The 24,375-nt window shown below is 35.7% G+C and overlaps 1 protein-coding gene across 1 annotated transcript in view; it reads left to right on the top strand.

Annotated features, from left to right (window-relative positions):
* The window catches only part of AHR (aryl hydrocarbon receptor), a 55,471-nt gene extending 41,701 nt beyond the window's left edge, over nt 1–13,770 (top strand). The window contains exons 7-11 of the mRNA XM_023215914.3: nt 1,712–1,914; nt 2,698–2,807; nt 3,472–3,613; nt 6,270–7,518; nt 10,528–13,770. Of these exons, the coding sequence (XP_023071682.1) occupies nt 1,712–1,914; nt 2,698–2,807; nt 3,472–3,613; nt 6,270–7,518; nt 10,528–10,668 (1,845 nt within the window). The 3' untranslated portion in view covers nt 10,669–13,770. The remainder of the gene's footprint in view (nt 1–1,711; nt 1,915–2,697; nt 2,808–3,471; nt 3,614–6,269; nt 7,519–10,527) is intronic.
* Nucleotides 13,771–24,375: the final 10,605 nt, after the last annotated feature.

The following is a 24,375-nucleotide window of genomic DNA, read 5'->3' as shown; positions in this document are numbered from 1 at the left end:
GTTGCCAGTCATATAAAAAGTATAGCACATACAATTATGTATGATACATAATACTTGAAAGTAATAAATCACTATGTATTTATGTATTTACTGTTAATCATTATTTTACTTTATTTTTTATTATACTTTTAATGTTTTATTTTAATCATTATTTTAGAATAAGGTTAACTGTAAAGCAGGCTCAGGTATGTCCTTCAGGAAATATTCCAAAAGAAGATCACAGGAGATGACAGCTCCATGCATGTTATTGCTCCTGCAGACCTTCCAGTGGGACAAGATGTAGAGGTGGACGATAGGAACATTAATGATCCTCACCCGGTGCAGACCTAAGCTAATGTGTGGATTTATGTCTTAGTTTTTAACACAAAAGTTTAAAATGTAAAAAAAAATTTAAAAAAATAGGAAAAAGCTTATAGTATAAGGATGTAAAGAAAGAAAATATTTTTGTGTAGCTGTACACTGTGTTTAAGTGTTATTACCAAAGAGTCAACAGTTAAAAATGTAAAAGTTTATAAAGTAAAAAAGTTACAGTAAGTTGTGCTGGGATTACAGGCATGAGCCACTGCGACGAGCCTAAAGGAAAATATTTTTTATTAATTCAGTGTAGCCTAAGTGTATAGTGTTTATAAACTCTATAGTAATGTACAGTAATGTCTCAGGCCTTCACATTCACTCACCACTCACTCACTGACTAAACCAGAGCAACTTTCAGTCCTGCCTGCCTTATTTACAATAAGTACTCTTATACAGGTATACCATTTTTTTATACTTTATTTTTACTGTGTGTTTTCTATGTTTAGATACACAAATACTTACTGTGTTACAATTACTTAAAGTATTCAGTATGATAGCATGCTGTACAGGTTTGTAGCCTAGAAACAAAAGGCTATACTGTATGACTTAGATGCATAGTAAGGTATACCATCTAGGTTTGTGTACCTACCCTCTGATGTTCACAGGATAACGAAATTGCCTAAGGACACATTTCACGGAACATGCCCCCTTTTGTTAAGTGACATGTGACTGTATGTCTGAGGTGGAATATCTGTGTGCAGGAGGGTCTTTTCCTCCTTGCGCTGCTATTATTTTGATGTCAGAACCATCCCTTGGACTGGTTGATACTGTTTTAACCAATTAAATATATCATGTTCATGTTTAAGTTGCCTTTGTTTTCCCTGTCTTCTAAATTTATTCCGTATCTTTCCTCAGTAGGGCTCTGCGTTCTTTATGTGTTTTCATGATGATTCATTTTAGTGTTTTAATAAAATTATATTTTGTCTCTATGGAAAAGATTACTATGAACTATGCAATATGCTATGAGCTGCAGTATAGTTCATGTATGCTTGAAAATGAATGTTTAGGGCTTTATCACCATTCAGGGTATATTGATTGCCTGGTGTGCAAGGAGCTGTGCAAGGTGAAAATGATAGGGTAATGGCAAGCTTGGAAAATTATATAGGTATTGATGTCATGACCATTAGGAACAAGGAGTGGTTCACTTATCCCTTTAGAATATTTCTCATATTACTCTTTGGGATAGTTTTAATGGGCGTCCCATGGAGACAGGAATGAAAGAAACTAACAGTTCTCAGCTTCAGGAATATTTATGGAATTATCAAGCACCCTAGAAGCAGCCATAATGGAGCCTTTTTAAAAGAAAATTTTGTATTTTTAATTTTAATGAACTTTTTTTGTTGTTTTTTTTTTTAAGGCAATGAATTTCCAAGGGAGGTTAAAGTATCTTCATGGACAGAAAAAGAAAGGGAAAGATGGATCAATACTTCCACCTCAGTTGGCTTTGTTTGCAATAGCTACTCCACTTCAGCCACCATCCATACTTGAAATCCGGACCAAAAATTTCATCTATAGAACCAAACACAAACTAGACTTCACACCTATTAGTTGTGATGCCAAGTAAGTGAGACTTTTTCACTTTTATTTTGTCAGATGTACATTATGATTCAGTAAGTCTCTCTTAGCATGTAAAACATACATTGTGGACTGTATGTAATGTTTATTATTAGATTGGCTATTAGCTTTTATTCTTTCAGTGTAGGCTTTTACAGTAAAAATAATTTCATGAGGGTCACAAATCATCTTTTTAATTTTTTGCAAGACTTGTCTCAGATGATGATGTTCTTATATATTAGTAAGGTTTGTTCTTCTGATGACATTTATGTTGGTTTGTTTTATGTTTTTAAATGGTACAAATGTTATTTGATTTCTAGCCCCAGAAGTTTCAGTAACTTTCAGAAAATTGTGAGCAAGAGTCTGATATTAAGCATTTATATCGTATCAAAACATATCAGTGCCTCTCTCCTTTCTATTGTGGGAACGCAGAGAGGTAATTTGAAAAACCTTCTTCCCTAAAAATAGATTATAAAAACATTCCAGATTTTTATTAAAGATTTTCTGTTACCCATACATCTGCTCTATTAGATTCATTTTTAGCATACTAATTTCCATGGTTTTATTCAGGAAAAGAAAATAGGCTGAAACTGAAATTTGCAATCATAAGCAAGGAAGAGCAGTTTACATAGATGTGTTTAATTTCATATCTACTTACCGATGTGAAATTCTAAATGTGAACTAAAACATATTGCAGAAACTAGCGTAAAACCAATGAATTTATCTTGGTTATTTCGTTTATGTTAAATCATAATTCATTCTTATTTTACCTTTTTTAATTTTAAACAGAGGAAGAATTCTTTTAGGATATACTGAAGCAGAGCTGTGCGCAAAAGGATCAGGGTATCAGTTTATTCATGCTGCTGATATGCTTTATTGTGCTGAGTCCCATATCCGGAGTAAGTTGTAGTTCCTTATGAACATGAAGAAAAAAACGGCATATACTGTAGTACATGTTTCACATTCTTACGTAATGTAACGTGTTTAAGTAAACTACATGGATAAACTTCTACTTAGTAACTTATCATCATGATTAACCAGGGTTACACTTTTTGTTCATTAACTTGTCTACACCTGCCTCATAGAAATATTGTTGTTTAGTTATTAAAAAATAACCATTTGGCCCATTAAGTTTTGCTTGGGAATTTTTAAATTACATTGTTATCAATTCATAAATCTATGTTAATATTGTAACAATAATGTTAATAACTCTACTTTAAAATTATAAAGTATTAGCCTGTAGGAAAATATTCCCTATTTAAAAATAATTTTTTAATCCTTTTTTTCCCCAATTTATGCTCTTTCTCTACTTTCCTGTGTTACTAAAATTATCTGGTACATAATCTTCCCTTTAACATTTAAAATAATAAATTTAGTCTGAAATGGAAAAAAAAAAACTCTGAAAAACCATTTCCATGCCTTTTTTTGTGTATGTTTAAAATGTATTGTCTTTGGGGATAAAAGAAATACATCCAGAACTATGTCACAAGAGCTTTGTTTTAGGAATATTCTTTAATATATTGATTTGGGGTTTGATAATTTAATTTTTTAATTTTATTTTAGTGATTAAGACTGGAGAAAGTGGCTTGATAGTTTTCCGGCTTCTTACAAAAAACAATCAATGGATGTGGGTCCAGTCTAATGCACGCCTGCTTTATAAAAATGGAAGACCAGATTTTATCATTGCGACTCAGAGACCACTAACGTAAGCAAAAGAATGTTTCCTGTTTTTGTTAACAGTTTTGTTTTCATAAGTCCTCTTACGCGAAAGCATAAAAATAATTCAGGCAGAATTTAGTCTGTAAATAAAAACTGAAAAGTTTAAGTAATTTGTCTAGAAAGAAGAGCACAGGTGAGAGACATTGAGAAGATAGAATTGACAAATTTTATTGAGCAGCTACATGTGCAGAGCTATAGAAAGAATAGTAGAAGAAAACACTAGGGTTTTATCCTGGGCATATGAAGTACATATGAAAAGGTAGTATCATTGGTAAAATAAAAGAAAACTATAACAATGCTTTATTTAGAATATGTTCTCTAAACCCAGCAGTGATTTCAAGAGTTTCTTACGTATGTTACAAAAGAGTCCTTTATCAAATATTTGTATTGCAAATGTTTCCTCACACCCTGGAGAACTGATTTTTGTCTGTGGCTTGAGGTAAGGATTGATTCCCCCCAGCCCTTACATGTGTACCCAATTGACCAGTCACGACATTGAAAAGATGATTTACTGAGAAGGTCATCTTTTCCCCACTGCACTGTATTTCGATCAGGGGATTTTGTCTTTGGTTCTCTGTCTGGATTGTGTTGTTCTATTAATAGCTCCATTGGTGTAGTTGTCTATTTTATCTAGCACTACACAGTCCTAGTTATTCTATCTTTATTATAAATTTCTATATCTGAGTGTGTCTTCATTTTGTTTGTTTCGCCTTTTTTGTTCTGCTTGAAGATTGCCTTGGTTCTTCTTTGCCCTTTATAAATCCATATACATTTTAGAAAACAGTTGTCTGAAAATCTGTTGAGATTTTGAGTGAGATTACCTTGAAACTGTAGATCATTTGGGGAGAATTAACATCTTTTTCATACTGAATCTTTGAACCCATGAACATGGTGAATGTATGTGTGTATATAAGTACCCATGGAAGTACATGAGTATGTGCGTACAGATGTATATGAGTGCGTGGGTATGTGTGTACCTCTACAGATTTGTCCTTCTCCCTTGATCAATGTTTCTAGAAGGCACCTTTTTAAAATTAGACTTTATTAGTCTTTATTAGGATCCAACTTTTGGTTTGTTGATTTTTTTTCTATTTTATACATTTGTTTTCAATTTTAATTATGTCTGCTCATTATTATTTTATTCCTTCTACTTTCTTTGGGTATAATTTACAATTTTATCCAACTTTTAAAAAATATATACTTAAACATATATATCAGTTTCCCTTTAAGTACAACTTTACAACCCTCATCTTTTGCTATCTTATTTTTATTTAATTGAAAATACTGGCTAATTTTCTTTTTATTTTATTTTTATTCACGAATTATTTAGAAATACAGTGTTACTGTACTTTTTGGTGTTTGGGGATTTTTCTAGTTGCCTTTTTGTAATTGACTTAGCTTAGTTCCACTATAGTCAGAAAACGTTCTCTGAATGAATTTCAGTTTTTTTGAAATTTGTGGTGGCTTATTTTATGATCTAATACATGGTCTACATTGGTAAAATATCCCGTGTAATCTTGTGAAGAATACATGTTCTGTCATTTGGGAGTATGTTGTTCTTTTTGTATATCAGAAGTCTAGTTTGTTAATTGTGTTCATATTTCTATATATTTGTTGATACTTTGTGTGCTTCTGTTACTAAGACATGTTTTCATTTATTTATTACTAATGGGGGGCATCTTTTTACATCTTTCTAGGACATTTTTCTTTTATAAATTACGTTTGTATCATTTACCTGTTTTTCTGTTGAGTTGTTTGCCTCTCTCTTAGACACTATTGGAGCTCTTTATTATGGATATGAAATTTTATATATATATATTAAATTATAAATACATTATATATGTTACAAATATTTTATTTAAGAATTCTATTGCAAAAATACAAATACTTTAATATTAAACAACTTTCATATTACTAATTATGCCAATCTTTGTCTTTATAGCTTCTGGGTTTTATTAGAGAGGTTTGTTGTTTCAGATTCTTAAGTTTCTAATTCCTAATTTTTTTTTATTTTGTTATTATTATTATTATTTTTTGAGACAGAATCTTACTCTATCACCTAGGCTGGAGTGCAGTGGCACAAACGTGGCTCACTGCAGCCTTAACCTCCCGGCTCGGGCGGTCCTCCTGCCTCAGCTTCCTGAGTAGATGAGACTGTAGGCATGTGCCACCACGCCTAGCTAATTTTTATTTTTTTGTAGAGGTGGGAGTGTCGCCATGTTTCCCAGGTTAGTCTCAAAATCCTGGGCTCAAGCAGTCCGCACACATGAGCCTCCCAAAGTGCTGTCATTACAGGCATGCACCACCATGCCTGGCCCCTAAATTCTCATCGTCTGTTTTTATGTGTAGATCTTTATTCCACACAATTTTGTTTTTGTTTTTGTTTTTGTTTTTCCATGGTGTCAGGTAGGGATGTAATGAGACCATGGAATTAACTAAGTTATTTTAAAAAAATTAAATCATTTAAATATGCTTGTCTGAAAAACAATTTTATAGCACCAGTCATGAGAATAATTGAGGTGAAAATAAAATATGCCCCCTTTTGAATTCAATCATAATGTATTTTGCTTGATGTTTTTCTTTAATTTTATTTTAAATGTTTGATAGAATTGTCTCTAAGACTTTTTTGTACACAACTTTAGAGATGAGGAAGGAAGCGAGCATTTACGAAAACGAAATATGACGTTGCCTTTTATGTTTACCACTGGAGAAGCTTTGTTGTATGAGGCAACCAACCCTTTTCCTGCCATAATGGATCCCGTACCACTAAGGACTAAAAACGGCACTAGCGAAAAAGACTCTGCTACCAAATCAACTCTGAACAAGGATTCTGTCAATCCTAGTTCCCTCCTGGCTGCCATGATGCAACAAGATGAGTCTATTTATCTCTGTCCTGCTTCAAGTACTTCAGGTACTGCATCTTTTGAAAACAATTTCTTTAACGAATCTATGAATGAATGCAGAAATTGGCAAGATAATACTGCACCAATGGGAAATGATACTATCCTGAAACATGAGCAAATTGACCAGCCTCAGGATGTGAACTCATTTGCTGGGGGTCACCTAGGGCTCTTTCAGGATAGTAAAAACAGTGACTTGTACAGCATTATGAAAAACCTAGGCGTTGATTTTGAAGACATCAAACACATGCAGAATGAAAAATTTTTCAGAAATGATTTTTCCGGCGAGGTTGACTTCAGAGACATTGACTTAACAGATGAAATCCTGACATATATTCAAGATTCTTTAAATAAGTCTCCCTTCATACCTTCAGATTATCAACAGCAGCAGTCCCTGGCTCTGAACTCAAGCTGTATGGTACAGGAACACCTACAGTTAGAACAGCAACAGCAACAACAGCATCACCAAATGCAAGCGGTAGTGGAGCCACAGCAACAACTGTGTCAGAAAATGAAGCATATGCAAGTTAATGGCGTGTTTGCAAATTGGAGCTCTAACCAATTCATGCCTTTCAGTTGTCCACAGCAAGACCCACAACAATATAATGTCTTTTCAGACTTACATGGGATCAATCAAGAGTTCCCCTACAAATCTGAAATGGATTCTGTGCCTTATACACAGAACTTTATTTCCTGTAATCAGCCTGTATTACCACAACATTCCAAATGTACAGAGCTGGACTGTCCTATGGGGAGTTATGAACCATCCCCATACCCCACTACTTCTAGTTTAGAAGATTTTGTCACTTGTTTACAAGTTCCTGAAAACCAAAAGCATGAATTAAATCCACAGTCAGCCATAGTAACTCCTCAGACATGTTATGCTGGGGCCATGTCGATGTATCAGTGCCAGCCAGAACCTCAGCACACCCATGTGGGTCAGATGCAGTACAACCCAGTACTGCCAGGCCAGCAGGCATTTTTAAACAAGGTAAGGGTGTTATCAAACTGAAAAAATCTTTCAGTGATTGTTTTTACCTTATAGACATGTTACACATTTTTTATGTCAGCTGATTTTAATCTATTTTCTATAGCGTTCATGGAGACAACATTTTTCATTATATCTGTGACTACCTTTTTTTTTTTTTTTTTTACAAGCCTGTACTTTTTCTAGTATGTTACTAATATATCATTCACCTGATTCATGAGGGAGAAGGATATGAAGGACTGAAGCAACATGAATGTGTCCTTAATATACGATGACCTAAATTACCAGGTGAAATTAGTTTTTAGAAGTATTATGTTTAAAATAGATCATTTGGTTTATTCTTTCTGGATTCTTTAAAAATATGGCAATTTAAAAATTCAAACTTTAAAAAGTATTGCAATTTTTAAGAATAATTTCTTCAAAGCTCTATTTTTTTTATATATGTTTGAAGTTGAGTTAAACTCAAATGTAAGTGTGCTTTCTTACAATGCCTTTGAAACTCTAGATTAATTATATCCCTGGAATTCAGTCCTAGGCACGTCCCTGTTCTCGAGCTATTCCTCCACATTACCTCCCCTATCCTCATTTTATCCTTTAAAGTAGAATGGCTTTCTTTTCTGCCTTTCTTAAAAGAGGTAACTCAGCTGGCTTTCTGTCATGGAAATGAAGCTTGATAGTGTATTTTTGTTGTTTAAATGTGTCATCAGAATCTATCTGGCATGAGCACACTTTAAAAATGATCACTGAAAAAAAAAGTTAACATAATGTTAATAGCTGCTGTCTCTGGCCACTCAGGAATATATCATGTTTGCATTTATGCTTTTCCATTAGAAAATATTTAGTTCATTTTAAAGTATATTTAAGTTTAGCTTTAAAGAATATCTTGGCTAAAATTAAGCTCCTTGGCCCCTGTTTACTCTGTATTAGAGTATAATAATTAAAAGTATGACCTGAAGCTTTATCTTTAATTGTATTTTCTGGCTTTTTTCATACATTTTGCTTGTGTAATCGTTTATGAGCTTTTTAATAGAAAATGATGGTGAAGATTTTTTCTTATTCTCATTCCTTACATCTTTCAATTGTATTAAAATTGAATAATATTCAGTTAGTCTATCTCAGAAAATTGCTATGAAAGTATATTTTACTCTTGAGTAAAGCAAATTGTACAGAAGTTAATTCTGTAAAATAGCATTTTGAATAAGGAGTTGCGTGAGTAGCACGTAAGTTCTTTGCAGTGTTTTCCCCTCACTACTTTTTATTCTTTCTTTGTGAATAACCAAATAATTCTGTAGACCTACATATGCTCCAGAGTAGATGTTATTGAGCTAAGACACTCAATATTGAGCCACTGAGTAGCTGTTGAGCACTTGAAATGTGGCTAGTCCAAATTGAGATGTGCTGTGTGAAATACACATTGGATTTTTGAAGACTTGGCTTGAAAAAAGAATGTAAAATGTCTCATCTTTTATTGTTGATTTCATGTTGAGATGATTAGTTTTTCAGCAGCCACATTAAAAAAGTAAAAAGAGGCCGGGCACGGTGGCTCAAGCCTGTAATCCCAGCACTTTGGGAGGCCGAGACGTGTGGATCACGAGGTCAGGAGATCGAGACCATCCTGGCTAATACAGTGAAACCCCGTCTCTACTAAAAAATACAAAAAACTAGCCGGGCGAGGTGGCGGGCGCCTGTAGTCCCAGCTACTCGGGAGGCTGAGGCAGGAGAATGGCTTAAACCCGGGAGGCGGAGCTTGCAGTGAGCTGAGATCCGGCCACTGCACTTCAGCCCGGGCGACAGAGCGAGACTCCGCCTCAAAAAATAAATAAATAAATAAATAAATAAAATAAAATAAAATAAAAAGTAAAAAGAAACAGGTAAAATTAACTTTAGTAATGTATTTTATTTAATCTACTGTGGCCAAAAATTTAAGTTCTGTATGTGACTCACATTATATTTCTATTGGATGACACTGCTCTGTACAGTATGTTTAAAGAGAATGGCTGACATGAATTGTGTTATGAGTAATAAGAAAAAATCATTTAAAACTCACCATTATCTGGACAGGTAATACTTTTTATTTAAAGAATTTACAGTATTGCCATTCATTGAAGAGACAGGTTATATGACTTTTACTATAGATTTTATATATGTTTTGGAGGATCTGTGAAGTAATTAACATTTTGGTTACTGAAGCCTGTTATGTAGGCTTTACAAAGGTAGATTTTATTTGAAGCAATTAAGGCTATGATTTTAATCTGTTTTAAAGTTTCCAGAACTTCCACTAACTAAAATATAAAGGCTCTATAATCTGTAAAACTCTACAGAGCTGTGTATCTTCATATCGTTCCTTTTTATTTTTCTTTTTTCTACTAGCAGTTATAAAAAACAAGATTCATTGCAGTGTAAGAAAACAAGAAAGGGCATTTTCTTTTGGTAACTTGATTCTGTAATTAGAACTGTGCTTTCAGTAGTATTAATTAAAAGTATGAATAAGAAATCGGTTATGAAAATCATACCTGTGGTGTAATATTTTAGGAATATTTAGAAACATTTAGAAAATCAGAAGCTGCCTTTTTTGGAAAAGTTTTGCATTCCAATGTAAGATTCCTGAATATAATCAGTTCATTGACACCTATAACTTGAAACCTGGTCAAAGCAAACCTACTTATGACAGAGAATATTTAACTGTAATTCCTGACTAGTGCTCTTTGACCCATCAATTCCTGCCTGACCCAAAGGCAATCTGAAATGAGACAGCTGTATCACTCATCTGTACCATGTTCAAAATTTCCTGTCAGATTAATGGAAAAACAGGTTATAAATGCAACTAATACATAGTATATCCTCAGTATGTCTTCACTGTGTGAAAGATTTAAATTTAGCAGCAGTAAAGGAACTTAAAGTTTACAACTCTCAGGGGTAAGATTTTAAAAATACATGTTAATGTATTATTTAGTGGCTTAAGATACTTGGAAGATCTATTCCAATAAGTTGCATCACCGTTTTTGTTTTCAGTTTCAGAATGGAGTTTTAAATGAAACATATCCAGCTGAATTAAATAACATAAATAACACTCAGGCTACCACACATCTTCAGCCACTTCATCATCCGTCAGAAGCCAGACCTTTTCCTGATTTGACAAGTGGATTCCTGTAATTCCAAGCCCAATTTTGACCCTGGTTTTTGGATTAAATTAGTTTGTGAAGGATTATGGAATAATAAAACTGTCACTGTTGGACGTCAGCAAGTTCACATGGAGGCATTGATGCATGCTATTCACAATTATTCCAAACCAAATTTTAATTTTTGGTTTTAGAAAAGGAAGATTAAAAATGGTATCAAAATAGTACCTATACTATAGTCATTAAGATAGAAAGTGTACTGCCACAGAGTAGTGAGATACCATCTACATTTCACATTATTCTGAGCACCACAAAATATGCAAAACTTTATCAGGGAAACTAAGACTTTTTTAAATTAGAAAACATTCTCTATTTGAATTATTTCTGTCAGAATAAAAATAAAATACTTTGAGTTTTGAACTACTGGATTCTTATTAGTTCCCCAAATACAAAGTTACAGAACTAAACTAGTTTTTCCTATCATGTTAACCTCTGCTTTTATCTCGGATGTTAAAATAAATGGTTTGGTGCTTTTTATAAAAAGATGATCTCAGTGCTTTCCTCCTCCACTGTTCATCTAAGTGCCTCACATTTTTTTCTACCTGTAACACTGTAGGATGTATATTTTATATAAAGTATTCTTTTTCTTTTTTAAATGAATACCTTTCTGCACACAGATATTATTTGTATTTCCTAAATCCAACCATTTTCATTAATTCAGGCATGTTTTAACTCTTCTACTCACCTATTTTCTTTAGGTAAAGGGCAAATAATGATTGAAAAAAATAATTATTACATAATTTAGTTGTTTCTAGACTATAAATGTTGCTATGTGCCTTATGTTGAAAAAATTTAAAAGTAAAATGTCTTTCCAAATTATTCTTAATTATTATAAAAATATTAAGACAATCGCACTTAAGTTTCTCAACAGTGTTTTCAGAAGAAATATACCACTCTTTACCTTTATTGAAGACTCCATGATGATAGTTGAATGTTGCAATGTGAAAAATCTGCTGTTAACTGCAACCATGTTTATTAAATTGCAAGAAGCTTTATTTCTAACTTTTTAATTATATTAAGCAAAGCACCCATTTCAATGTGTATAAATTGTCTTTAAAAACTGTTTTAGACCTATAAACCTTGATAATATATTGTGTTGACTTTATAAATTTCGCTTCTTAGAACAGTGGAAACTATTTGTTTTTCTCATATTTGAGGAGTGTTAAGATTGCAGATAGCAATGTTTGGTGCAAAGTATTGTAATGAGTGAATTGAATGGTGCATTGTATAGATATAATGAACAAAATTATTTGTAAGATATTTGCAGTTTTTCATTTTAAAAAGTCCATACCTTATATATGCACTTAAATAATTTGTTGGGGCTTTTCATACTTTATCAGTGTGTCTTTGTAAGAAATAAAGTAATGAATCCAATTGCTTAAAGTTGGTATTAAGAAAAAGACAACCACACAGTTCATTTACCTTCAAACATTAGGTTTTTAATGATATATTGATCTTCTTTACCAGTAGGCAAATTCATCACTCTACCAACTTTACTGTCCTGAAATGGCTTAAAAGAAAACATGACACCATCTTTTCTTTTTTTCTTCTTTTTTTTGAGACAGAGTCTCACTCTGCCGCCCAGACTGGAGTGCAGTGGCACAATCTTGGCTCACTGCAACCTCTACCTCCTGGGTTCAAGCGATTCTCCTGCCTTAGCCTACCAAGTTGCTGGGATTACAGGTATGTGGCACCATGCCCAGCTAATTTTTGTATTTTTAGTAGAAACGGGTTTCACCATGTTGGCCAGGCTGGTCTCAAACTCCTGACCTCAGGTGAGCCTCCCACCTTGGCCTCCCAAAATGTTGGGATTACAGGCGTGAGCCACCACACTCAGCTATTCTTTCCTTTAGCTATGAGAGCTGAAGAGCTTAGACACATTTTACATGTATTATTTTAAAATCTGATGGAATCCCAAACTGAGATATATTAAAATACAATTCTCGGCCAGGTGCAGTGGCTCACGCCTGTAATCCCCGCGCTTTGGGAGGAGGGCGAAGAGGGTGGATCACAAGGTCAAGAGATCGAGACCATCCTGACCAACATGGTGAAACCCCGTCTCTGCTAAAAATACAAAAATTAGCTGAGCATGGTGACGTGAGCCTGTAGTCGTAGCTACTCGGGAGGCTGAGGCAGGAAAATAGCCTGAACCCAGGAGACAGAGGTTGCAGAGCTGAGATCACACCACTGCACTCCAGCCTGGCAATAGACTGAGACTCCATCTCCAAAAAAAAAAAAAAAAAAAAAAAAAAAAATACAGTTCTTATTTCTTTTACTTTTTTTAGTAAATGAATGTATATAAAAGTGTCTTCGTACAAAATATCTCTCAGTTCTATGTATTTTCAGTCAAAACTTTGAACCTGTAGGATCAATTTAAGTTTTGAAAATTTGTCTGAAACATTTCATAATTTGTTTCCAGCATGACGTATCCTTTTAAGGATTTAGACCAGTGGTCTAGATTAATACTCTATTTTTACATTTAAACCTTTTATTTTAAGTCTTACATAAACCATTTTTGTTACTCTCTTCCACATGTTACTGGAGAAACTGTTTAGTGGAAAAATAGGCTTTTTAATCGTGAATATTATGACAATCAGTTATACAGTTATAAAATTAAAAGTTTTAAAAGCAATATTGTATATTTTTATCTATATAAAATAACTAAAATGTATCTAAGAATAATAAAATCACATTAAACCAAATACCCGTTTGTCTGTATTAAGTGCCAAACAAAGGATGCTTAGTGCACCGCTACATTGAGAGATTTATTTCTAGATGATGTGCACATTTAAGGATGTGGATGTGTCTCATTGAGTCTTTTCCTATACCAGGTTTTTCTTATAATACCTGAGGACTTACCAGTATTCTAGTGTATTATGAAGATTTCAATCATTACTATGCACAAACTAGTGTTTTTCGATGTTACTAAATTTTAGGTAAATGCTTTCATGGCTTTTTTCTTCGAAGTGTTACTGCTTACATATATCATGCATAGATTTTTGCTTAAAGTATGATTTATAATGTCCTTATTATCAAAGTTGTATACAATAAATAATAAAATAACAAATATGGATAACATGTTTTAATGTAAATTCTTCTCTCTGGTCCACGTAAAGGAGATTATCATTTATACTATAGTATTATAACTATGTTAGATGAGGGCAATCTACAATGCTTAGTGATATGTTAAGTCAATAATTCATAAACTTCTTAGACAATTTTGCCCCCAATGTTTGATCTTTATCTGTATATAAAAAACACTCTCAGTAGCTTCATAAATTACTTCTGAAATGAACTTATTTTTAGCCCTGTGTTATCAGTGTAGTAGTGTATTTTAGATTAAAATCCAAAATCCCATTTTAATAATATTTTACGAATATTTCTGAAGAAATTTGAAATAACCCTTGTTAGCTGTATTTTTTGCTTAGTTTAGAAAAAACATTGCCCAAACTTAGTATTTCTGTTTAATAAGTATAAATGATATAGAAGCCTTTGGCCTTAAATTCATGACTGTTGAACATTCATGAAAAATTCTGCAATTAGAATTGATTGAAGAAAAATTTCTGAGAAGTTTTCATTCTCGTGACAGTTATTTTTCTGTTAGATTTATATCTCTTCTTTACAATGTGGTATTTTTCATCACTAGCATATCATAAGTTAGCATCATACTTAATTCTGAACATTTTAGACTAACCCTGAGTCTTTAAGAATTACATAAAATATTTAGTTTTAACTCTTTGATCTGAAAAAATTCAGGTAAAAATCCAGATAACCTGAGTGCATCTCTGCTTGCACTTAGGTGATTTCTGTCACCATGAACGACTCTAGATTGTCCAATTTCACCAGCTCTACCAAACACCAACCCAGGGAAGTTGGCCACTGACAGGACTGGATGACATCTGTCTAACTTCTTTCACTGTCTGCAGATGACCTTGCTTCCGTTTTTACTAATAAAATTGAGGGTATCATCCTAAGTTTGTACCTTCACCTCAGCAATTCCTCTATCCTTGGTCTCACCTCAGCAATTCCTCTATCCTTGGACTTACCTACAGTATGTGAGGAGGAGAGGTTCCTGAACTCCAGGGTTAGCCCCCGTCCTTTCTCATTCTCATGCACACAGCTTTGACAACTCCCTTCTGAGAGGCTCTCCTTTTCTGTAGGATTCCCTGTGAGTAGGTCCTCCTCCATCCTGGAAAAAAATTACTTGAACCTGCACTTCCTTCTCTATTAGATTACTTCTTTGCCTTCTTCCTTTGTAACAGTTTTGATCTCCTGAAATCTGGTTTTGTTTTCCATCCTTCCATTATACTGCAGTGTTCGTTCACTAAACTTCTTACCATAGCCTCATTTTCTATGGCCCTGCAACCAAATTGATTACACTATCAATGAACTTTTTTCTTCTCTTCCATGACATTAGTTGTCCTATAAGCTCCTGTTATCTCTTCTCTTTCCTTTGTTAACCACTCATTCCTCCTCCCACCTGGCAGCAGGCTTCGTTTTGACCATTTGTGACTCTCTCTGTATGTACTATCTAAGAAGTGGTAATTCAATGCCTTACCTCTGATTGACATTTGTGGAGCAATTCTTTCCCTTAGAGAGCAGCATAGCATAGCTAAGCTAAACACATAGACTCTGGAGTCAGACTACTAGGTATAAATCCTGGCTTTGCCACAAATAAGATATGTCACTGGGAAGGTTTCTTACTTTCTCTGAGCCCAAGATTCCTTTTCTGGAAAATAAGACTAACAGTACCTGTCTCACTGGATTGCTGGAGGATTCAGTGGTTTATATAAAATACTTAGCTGCCAGTAGCCAAAACTGGAATAATTTGAGCAACTAAATAAATGACAATAGCATTAGATTACAGCACAAAGAATATCCATGAATCCATACTGATATAAATAAAATGGTTGAAAAATAAATGGGGGAGAAAGAGCACATCTTTCCTGTAGAAGAATCCCCAAAAAAATAATATTGGTAGCTACTATGTCCTCTGATGCGTGATCTTAGTTCTCCTCCCCTGGAAATATGAGCTAGACTTAATGACTTGCTTTTAAGGAATAGAGTACAGAAAGAGAAGAAACTTACGTTGTTGAAATCTGGCAAGCACTACCTTAACCAAGTGATCAAGGTAAACATCACCAAGGAAAAGTCATGTTGATACAACATGATTTACCTGATATGATGCTTTGAGAATTGTAGGTCTCAAAGCTTCCTGATATTCTTAAAAACATATAGTCTTGGTCTAATTATGAGAAAACATCAAACCCAGATTTAGGGACATGCCACAAAATTTCTGAGAGGACTTTTTAAAGTGTCACTGTCACAGAAAGAGACTGAATAATTGTCACAGAGCAGAGGAGGCTAAGGAGGCATGATGACCGAATTTAATGCGATATCTTGGATGGTGTCCTTCATAGAAAAAGGGCATTACTGAGAATCTGCAGAACTCTTTAGTTAATAGTACCGCATCATTGTTAATTTTTTAGTTTTGACCAATGTGCCATGGTTAGATAAAACATTAGAGGTACCTAGCTGAAGAGAATAAAGAAACTCTATAACCTTTTGACTTTTCTGTAAATCTAAAATTATTCCACAATAATTTTTTAATTGCTTTTGTATAAAAATAGTTTTTTATTGCCACGTAACAAGTATCTTTATGTCTCTCATTACTATTTTCCTATATCTTCACAACCTCTTAGTTGGAGGTAAAACTGTACATTGACATCAGTCCTCATTACTGATTTGATGAATATCTTTTTATTTTTTAATTTAAGTTCTGGGGTACATGTGCAGAACGTGCAGGTTTGTTACATAGGTATACACGTGCCATGGTGGTGTGCTGCACCCATCAACCTGTGATCTACATTAGATATTTCTCCTAATGGTATCCCTCCCCTAGCCCCCAACTGGTGTGTGATGTTCCCCTCCCTGTGTCCATGAGTTCTCGTTGTTCAACTCCCACTTATGAGTGAGAACATGCGGTGTTTGGTTTTCTGTTCCTGTGTTAGTTTGCTGAGAATGATGGTTTCCAGCTTCATCCATGTCCTTGCAAAGAACTTGAACTCATCCTTTTTTATGGCTGCATAGTAGTCCATGCTGCCAGTTTTCCCAGCACCATTTAGTAAATAGGGAATCCTTTCCCCATTGCTTATTTTTGTCAGGTTTGTCAAAGACCGGATGGTTGTAGACGTGTGGTGTTACTTCTGAGGTCTCTGTTCTGTTCCATTGGTCTGTATATCTGTTTTGGTACCAATACCATACTGTTTTGGTTACTGTATCCTTGTAGTATACCACATTCTCTTTACCCAGTCTGTCGTTGATGGACATTTGGGTTGGTTCCAAGTCTTTGCTATTGTGAATAGTGCCGCAGGAAACATATGTGTGCATATGTCTTTATAGTAGAATGATTTATAATCCTTTGGGTATATACCCAGTAATGGGATTGCTGGGTCAAATGGTATTCCTAGTTCTAGATCCTTGAGGAATTGCCATGCTGTCTTCCACAGTGGTTGAACTAATTTACACTCCCACCAACAGTGTAAAAGCATTCCTATTTCTCCACATCTTCTCCAGCATCTGTTGTTTCCTGACTTTTTAATGATTGCCATTCTAACTGGCATGAGATGGTATCTCATTGTGGTTTTGATTTGCATTTCTCTAATGACCAGTGATGATGAGCTTTCTTTCATGTTTGTTGGCAGCATAAATATCTTCTTTTCAGAAGTGTCTGTTCATATCCTTTGCCCATTTTTTGATGGGGTTGTTTGTTTCTTTCTTGTAAATTTGTTTAAGTTCTTTGTAGATTCTGGATATTAGCCCTTTGTCAGATGGATAGATTGCAAAAGTTTTCTCCCATTCTATAGGTTGCCTGTTCACTCTGATGATAGTTTCTTTTGCTGTGTAGGTGTAGAAGCTCTTTAATTATATCCCATTTGTCAATTTTGGCTTTTGTTACCATTGCTTTTGGTGTTTTAGTCATGAAATCTTTGCCCATGCCTATGTCCTGAATGGTACTGCCTAAGTTTTCTTCTAGGGTTTTTATAGTTTTAGGTCTTACATTTATGTCTTTAATCCATCTTGAGTTTTTTCTATAAGGTATAAGGAAGGGATCCACTTTCAGTTTTCTGCATATGCCTAGCCAGTTTTCCCAACACCATTTATTAAATAGGGAATCGTTTCCCCATTGCTTATTTTTGTCAGGTTTGTCAAAGATTGGATAGTTGTAGATGTGTGGTGTTACTTCTGAGGCCTCTGTTCTGTTCCATTGGTGTATGTATCTGTTTTGGTACCAGTACCATGCTGTTTTGGTTACTGTAGCCTTGTATAGTTTGAAGTCAGGTAGCATGATGCCTCCAGTTTTGTGGTTTTTGCTTAGGACTGTCTTGGCTATGTGGGCTCGTTTTTGGTTCCATGGGAAACTTAAAGTAGTTTTTTTCTAATTCTGTGAAGAAAGTCACTGGTAGCTTGATGGGAATAACACTTAATCTATAAATTACTTTGGGCAGTATGGCCATTTTCATGATATTGATTATTCCTATCCATGAGCATGGAATGTTTTTCCATTTGTTTGTGTCCTCTCTTATTTCCTTGTGCAGTGGTTTGTAGTTCTCCTTGAAGAGGTTCTTCACATCCCTTGTAAGTTGTATTCCTAGGTATTTTATTCTCTTTGAAGCAGTTGTGAATGGGAGTTCGCTCATAATTTGGCTCTCTGTTTGTCTGTTATTGGTGTTTAGGAATGCTTGTGATTTTTGCACATTGATTTTGTGTCCTGAGACTTTGCTGAAGTTGCTTATCAGCTTAAGGAGATTTTGGGTGAGATGATGGGGTTTTCTAAACATACAATCATGTCATCTGCAAACAGGGACAGTTTGACTTCCTCTCTTCCTATTTGAATATGCTTTAGTTCTTTATCTTGCCCAATTGCCCTGGACAGAACTTCCAATACTATGTTGAATAGGTGTGTTGAGAGAGGGCATCCTTGTCTTGGCCTGAAATTTTTTTTTATTGTGTCTCAGCCAGCTTTTGATATCAGGATGATGCTGGCCTCATAAAATGAGTTAGGAAGAACTCCCTCTTTTTCTATTGTTTGGACTCATTTCAAAAGGAATGGTACCAGCTCCTCTGTACCTATGGTAGAATTCAGCTGTGAATCCATCCGGTCCTGGACTTTTTTTGGTTGGTAGGCTATTACTGCCTCAATTTCAGAACTTGTTATTGGTCTATTCAGGGATTCAACTTCTTCCTGGTTTAGTCTTGGGAGGGTGTACATATCCAGAAATTCATCTGTTTCTTCTAGATTTTCTATTTTATTTGTGTAGAGGTGTTTATAGTATTCTCTGATGGTAGTTTGTGTTTCTTTGGGATCAGTGGTGATATCCCCTTTATCATTTTTTATTGTGTCTATTTGATTTTTTTCTCTTCTTTATTATTCTAGCTAGTGGTCTATCTATTTTGATCTTTTCAAAAAACCAGCTCCCAGCTTCATTGATTTTTAGAAGAGTTTTTCAGGTCTGTATCTCCTTCAGTTCTGCTCTGATCTTAGTTATTTCTTGTCTTCTGCTAGCTTTTGAATTTGTTTGCTCTTGCTTCTCTAGTTCTTTTAATTGTGATGTTAGGGTGTCAATTTTAGATCTTTCCTGCTTTCTCTTGTAGGAACTTAGTGCTATAAATTTCCCTCTATACACTGCTTTAGCTGTGTCCCAGTTATTCTGGTACGTTGTGTCTTTGTTCTCATTGGTTTCAAAGAACTTCTTTATTTCTGCCTTAATTTCATTATTTACCCAGTAGTCATTCAGGAGCAGGTTGTTCAGTTTCCAGGTAGTTGTGCTGTTTTGATGTGTGAGTTTCTTAATCTGGAGTTCTAATTTGATTGCACTGTGATCTGAGAGACTGTTTGTTATGATTTCCGTTCTTTTGCATTTTCTGAGGAGTGTTTTACTTTCAATTATGTGGTCAATTTTAGAATAAGTGTGATATGGTGCTGAGAAGAATGTATATTCTGTTGATTTGGGGTGGAGAGTTTTGTAGGTGTCTATTAGGTTCACTTCGTCCAGAGCTGAGTTCAAGTCCTGAATATCCTTGTTAATTTTCTGTCTCGTTGATCTAATATTGATAATGGGGTATTAGTCTCCCACTATTATTGTGTGGGAATCTAGGTCTCTTTGTAGGTCTTTTGCTTTATTAACCTGGGTGCTCCTGTATTGGGTGCATATCTATTTAGGATAGTTAGTTCTTCTTGTTATATTTATCCCATAGATGCCCTTGTCTCTCTTGATTGTTGGTGGTTTGAAGTCTGTTTTATCAGACTAGGATTGCAACTCCTGCTTTTTTTGCTTTCCATTTGTTTTGTAAATATTACTTCATCCCTTTATTTTGAGCCTATATGTGTCTTTACATGTGAGATGGGTCTCCTGAATACAGCACACTGATGGTTCTTGACTCTTTATCCAATTTGCCAGCCTGTGTCTTTTAATTGGGGCATTTAGCCCATTTACATTTAAGGTTAATATTGTTATGTCTGAATTTGATCCTGTCATTATTTTTCTAGCTGGTTATTTTGCTTGTTACTTAATGCAATTTCTTCACAGTGTCAATGGTCTTTACAATTTGGTACATTTTTGCAGTGGCTGGTACCAGCTGTTCCTTTCCATTTTTAGTGCTTCCTTCAGGAGTTCTTATAAGGCAGGCCTGGTGGTGACAAAAATCTCTCAGCATTTCCTTGTCTGTAAAGGATTTTATTTCTCCTTTGCTTATGAAGCTTAGTTTGGCTGGATATGAAATTCTGTGTTGAAAATTATTTTCTTCAAGAATGTTGAGTATTGGCCCCCACTCTCTTCTGGCTTGTAGGGTTTCTGTCGAGAGATCCGTTGTTGGTCTGATGGCCTTCCCTTTGTGGGTATTCCGACCTTTCTCTCTGGCTGCCCTTAACATTTTTTCCTTCATTTCAACTTTAGTGAATCTGATGATTATGTGTCTTGAGGTTGCTTGTCTTGGGGAGTATGTTCATGGTGTTCTCTGTATTTCCTGAATTTGAATGTTGGCCTTTCTTGCTAGGTTGGGGAAGTTCTCCTGGATAATATCCTGAAGAGTGTTTTCCAACTTGGTTCCATTCTCCCTGTCACTTTCAGGTACACCAATCAAATGTAGATTTGGTCTTTTCACATATTTCTTGAAGGCTTTATTCATTCCTTTTCATTCTTTCTTCTCTTGTCTTCATGCTTTATTTCATTAAGTTTATCTTCAATCTCTGATATCCTTTCTTCTGCTTGATCAATTCAGCTATTGATACTTTTGTATGCTTCATGAAGTTTTCGTGTTGTTTTTCAGCTGCATCAGGTCATTTATATTCTTCTCTAAACTGGTTATTCTAGTTAGCAATTTGTCTTTTTTCAGGGTTCTTAGTTTCCTTGCATTGGGTTAGAACATGCTCCTTTAGCTCAGAGGAGTTTGTTACTACCCACCTTCTGAAGCTTACTTCTGTCAATTCATCAAACTCATTCTCCATCCAGTTTTGTTCCCTTTCTGGCAAGGAGTTGTGACCCTTTGGAATAGAAGAAGTGTTCTGGTTTTTGGAATTTTCAGCCTTTTTGCACTGGTTTCTCCCCATCTTCATGGATTTATCTACCTTTGGTCTTTGATGTTGGTGGTCTTCGGATGGGGTTTCTTTGTGTACATCCTTTTTGATGATGTTGATGCTCTTCCTTTCTGTTTGTTAGTTTTCTTTCCAACAGTCAGACCCCTTTGCTAGAGGTCGGTTGGAGTTTGCTGGAAGTCTGCTCCATACCCTGTTTGCCTGAGTATCACCAGCAGAGGCTGCAGAACAGCAAAGATTGCTGCCTGTTCCTTCCTCTGGAAGCTTCACCCCAGAGGGGTACCCACCAGATGCCAGCCAGAGCTCTCCTGTGTGAGGTGTCTGTTGACCCCTGCTGGAAGGTGTCTCCCCGTCAGGAGGCACGGGGGTCAGTGACCCACTTGAGGAGGCAGTCTGTAGCTTAGCAGAGCTCAAGTGCTGTGCTGGGAGAACTGCTGCTCTCTTCAGAGCTGGCAGGCAGGAATGTTTAAGTCTGTTGAAGCTGCACCCATAGCCGCCCCTTCCCCCAGGTGCTCTGTCCCAGGGAGATGGGGGTTTTGGAGATGGGGGTTTTATCTATAAGCCCCTGACTGGGGCTGCTGCGTTTTTTTTCAGAGATGCCTTGCCCAGAGAGGAGGAGTCTAGAGAGGCAGTCTGGCTACAGTGGCTTTGCTGAGCTGTGGAGGGCTCTACCCAGTTGGAACTTCCCCATGGCTTTCTTTACACTGTGAGGGGAAAACCACCTATTCAAGCCTCAGTAATGGTGGACACCCCTTCCCTAACCAAGCTTGAGCATCCTGGGTCGACTTCAGATTGCTGTGCTGGCAGTGAGAATTTCAAGCCAGTGGATCTTAGCTTGCTGGGCTCCATGGGGGTGGGATCCGCTGAGCTAGACCACTTGGCTCCCTGGCTTCAGCCCCCTTTCCAGAGGAGTGAATGGTGAATGGTTCTGTCTTGCTGATGTTCCAGGTGCCACTGAGGTATTAAAAAAAAAAAAAAAAAAAAAAACTCCTGCAGCTAGCTCAGTGTCTGCCCTAAAGGCCGCTCAGTTTTGTGCTTGAAACCCAGGGCCCTAGTGGTGTAGACACCCAGGGGAATCTCCAGATCTGTGGGTTGTGAAGACCATGGGAAAAGTGTAGTCTCTGGGCCAGAGTGCACTGTTCCTCATGGCACAGTCCCACACATCTTTCCTTGGTGAGGGGAGGGAGTTCTTAGACCCCTTGCATTTTCTGGGTGAGGTGATGCCCCACCTTGTTTTGGCTCGCCTTCCATGGACTATGCCCACTTTTTAACCTCCTAAAATGTTCCTTTCTTCTTTTATCTCCTAACATCATCCTTATCAATGGCCCTTCTTGCTTTGTTCTCATAGCTTCTACACATCAACTATAATAACCTATTTTTCTGTTCCAGCTAAGTACAGTCACACCTCAGACTTCGAGCATTTGTAACTGCCTTACCTCTGTCAACTTAGTATCTCCTTTTCCAATCTTTTCTTCCTTATTCAACTAGGTCTGCACCCCTCTTGTGCTCCTTGAGTATACATTGTTTTTTCATAGTCTAGCAGCCTGGACCTCAGTTTTAGGATTTCAGAAATATTTATGTTTATTTTCTGAATTTTCTCACTTATTAGTAACTGCTGATCCAGTCCATGGTGCTGGCCAAAAATACTCTGTTTTCCTGATATGCAGTCTTGCTAGTCACAAAACAGAAATAACTGGCTCCACCACAGAGTCTTATCCTGTCAATGGCAGAGACTGACAGTTGCCTACAGAGATATCTTCCCTTCCTTAGTAAGAGAGGCCTGACTTTTCACTGGTTACATTGAGGAAATAAAAGACTACATTTTCCAGCCTCCTTTGTAGATAGGCATAACTAACATAACTTCTGCCCAAATGTATGAAAGCAAAAATATTGTATAATACTTCCAGGAAGGCTGCTTAAAGGGACTTAATACAACTAAAATGAGCAATTTCTGCTTTTCCTCTTTGTAACCAACACATGTGTATCTAGAGAGCCACCAGCCACTTTGAACCATGATGACAGAAGCCATCAACTCAGATGGTGAAGAAAAAATAGAATGAGCCAGGTTTCTCATGACTTGGAACTACCAAATAGTCAATCCCTGGTCTGCCTACTACCTCTGTGCTTCCTGTACATAAGAGATAAACAGAGCCTCTGCTGCACCACCACCCCTAAGTATTTTCATCTTCTCACTCTAGAATGACATTATCTCCAACTTGACTGAAAACAGTCTGAAATACTCTTCAGTTTTCTACTTCATGCCTTTTGTGTTCCTTTCTATCAACTATCTCCTCAGATTTTCCTTACCTCTGACTTTTTGTTGCATTTTCTACCATTAAATACATGAGTTTCTTTCTCTTTTTTTTTCTAAAATATGTTCTTATTATGTTTTTCTTCTATAATGGCAAAATATCTCCAGTTTTTTTTTCTGTTTTTTAATTGATATATAATAGATGTAAACATTTTCAAGGTTCATGTAATTATTTGATGCATTCATATAATCAAATCAGGATAATTGGGACATCCATCATCTCAAATATTTATCTGCTGTTTATGCTAGGACCATTCAAATTTTTCTCTTCTTGCTATTTTGAAATGTATAATAGTGTTAACTCTATTCACCCTACTGATCTATCAAACACCAGGTCTTCCAACCCTCTTCTAAAAGCGAAATACAACTACTACTAGATTTTTCTTTCTTTTTTAAGTTGCTATACATTTGAAAGAGCAGCTGGCTAAGACACTTTCTTTACTTCCTTACTTCTTTACCAACCTCTGTTTCTTAAACCTTCACAGTCTGAATTTATTCCCAATTTTCTAGGTACAAATGGTCTATTAAGTCAAGGAATCTTCATTCCTTGAGACTTTCTTACCTTGGCTTCTATAACATTGTACTCTCCTTTTTCCTGATTTCTGATTTACTTTTGACCCTCTTTCTATAATTCTTGAAAATCATTAGTATAATCTTAAAATGCAATTATTAGAGTAAGGAGACCTGCCCCAGACTACACCGTGACCCTGACTGCACTTCTGACTCTCACCTGAAAAGCAAAACTGCCTCCATTAGGTGAACTGCCCTTCTCTTCT

The sequence above is a fragment of the Piliocolobus tephrosceles genome, chromosome 8 (genome assembly GCF_002776525.5).
Source record: "Piliocolobus tephrosceles isolate RC106 chromosome 8, ASM277652v3, whole genome shotgun sequence".
NCBI lineage: Eukaryota > Metazoa > Chordata > Mammalia > Primates > Cercopithecidae > Piliocolobus > Piliocolobus tephrosceles.
Note: the sequence above shows the minus strand (reverse complement) of the source record. Positions and strands in the feature narration are given on the sequence as shown.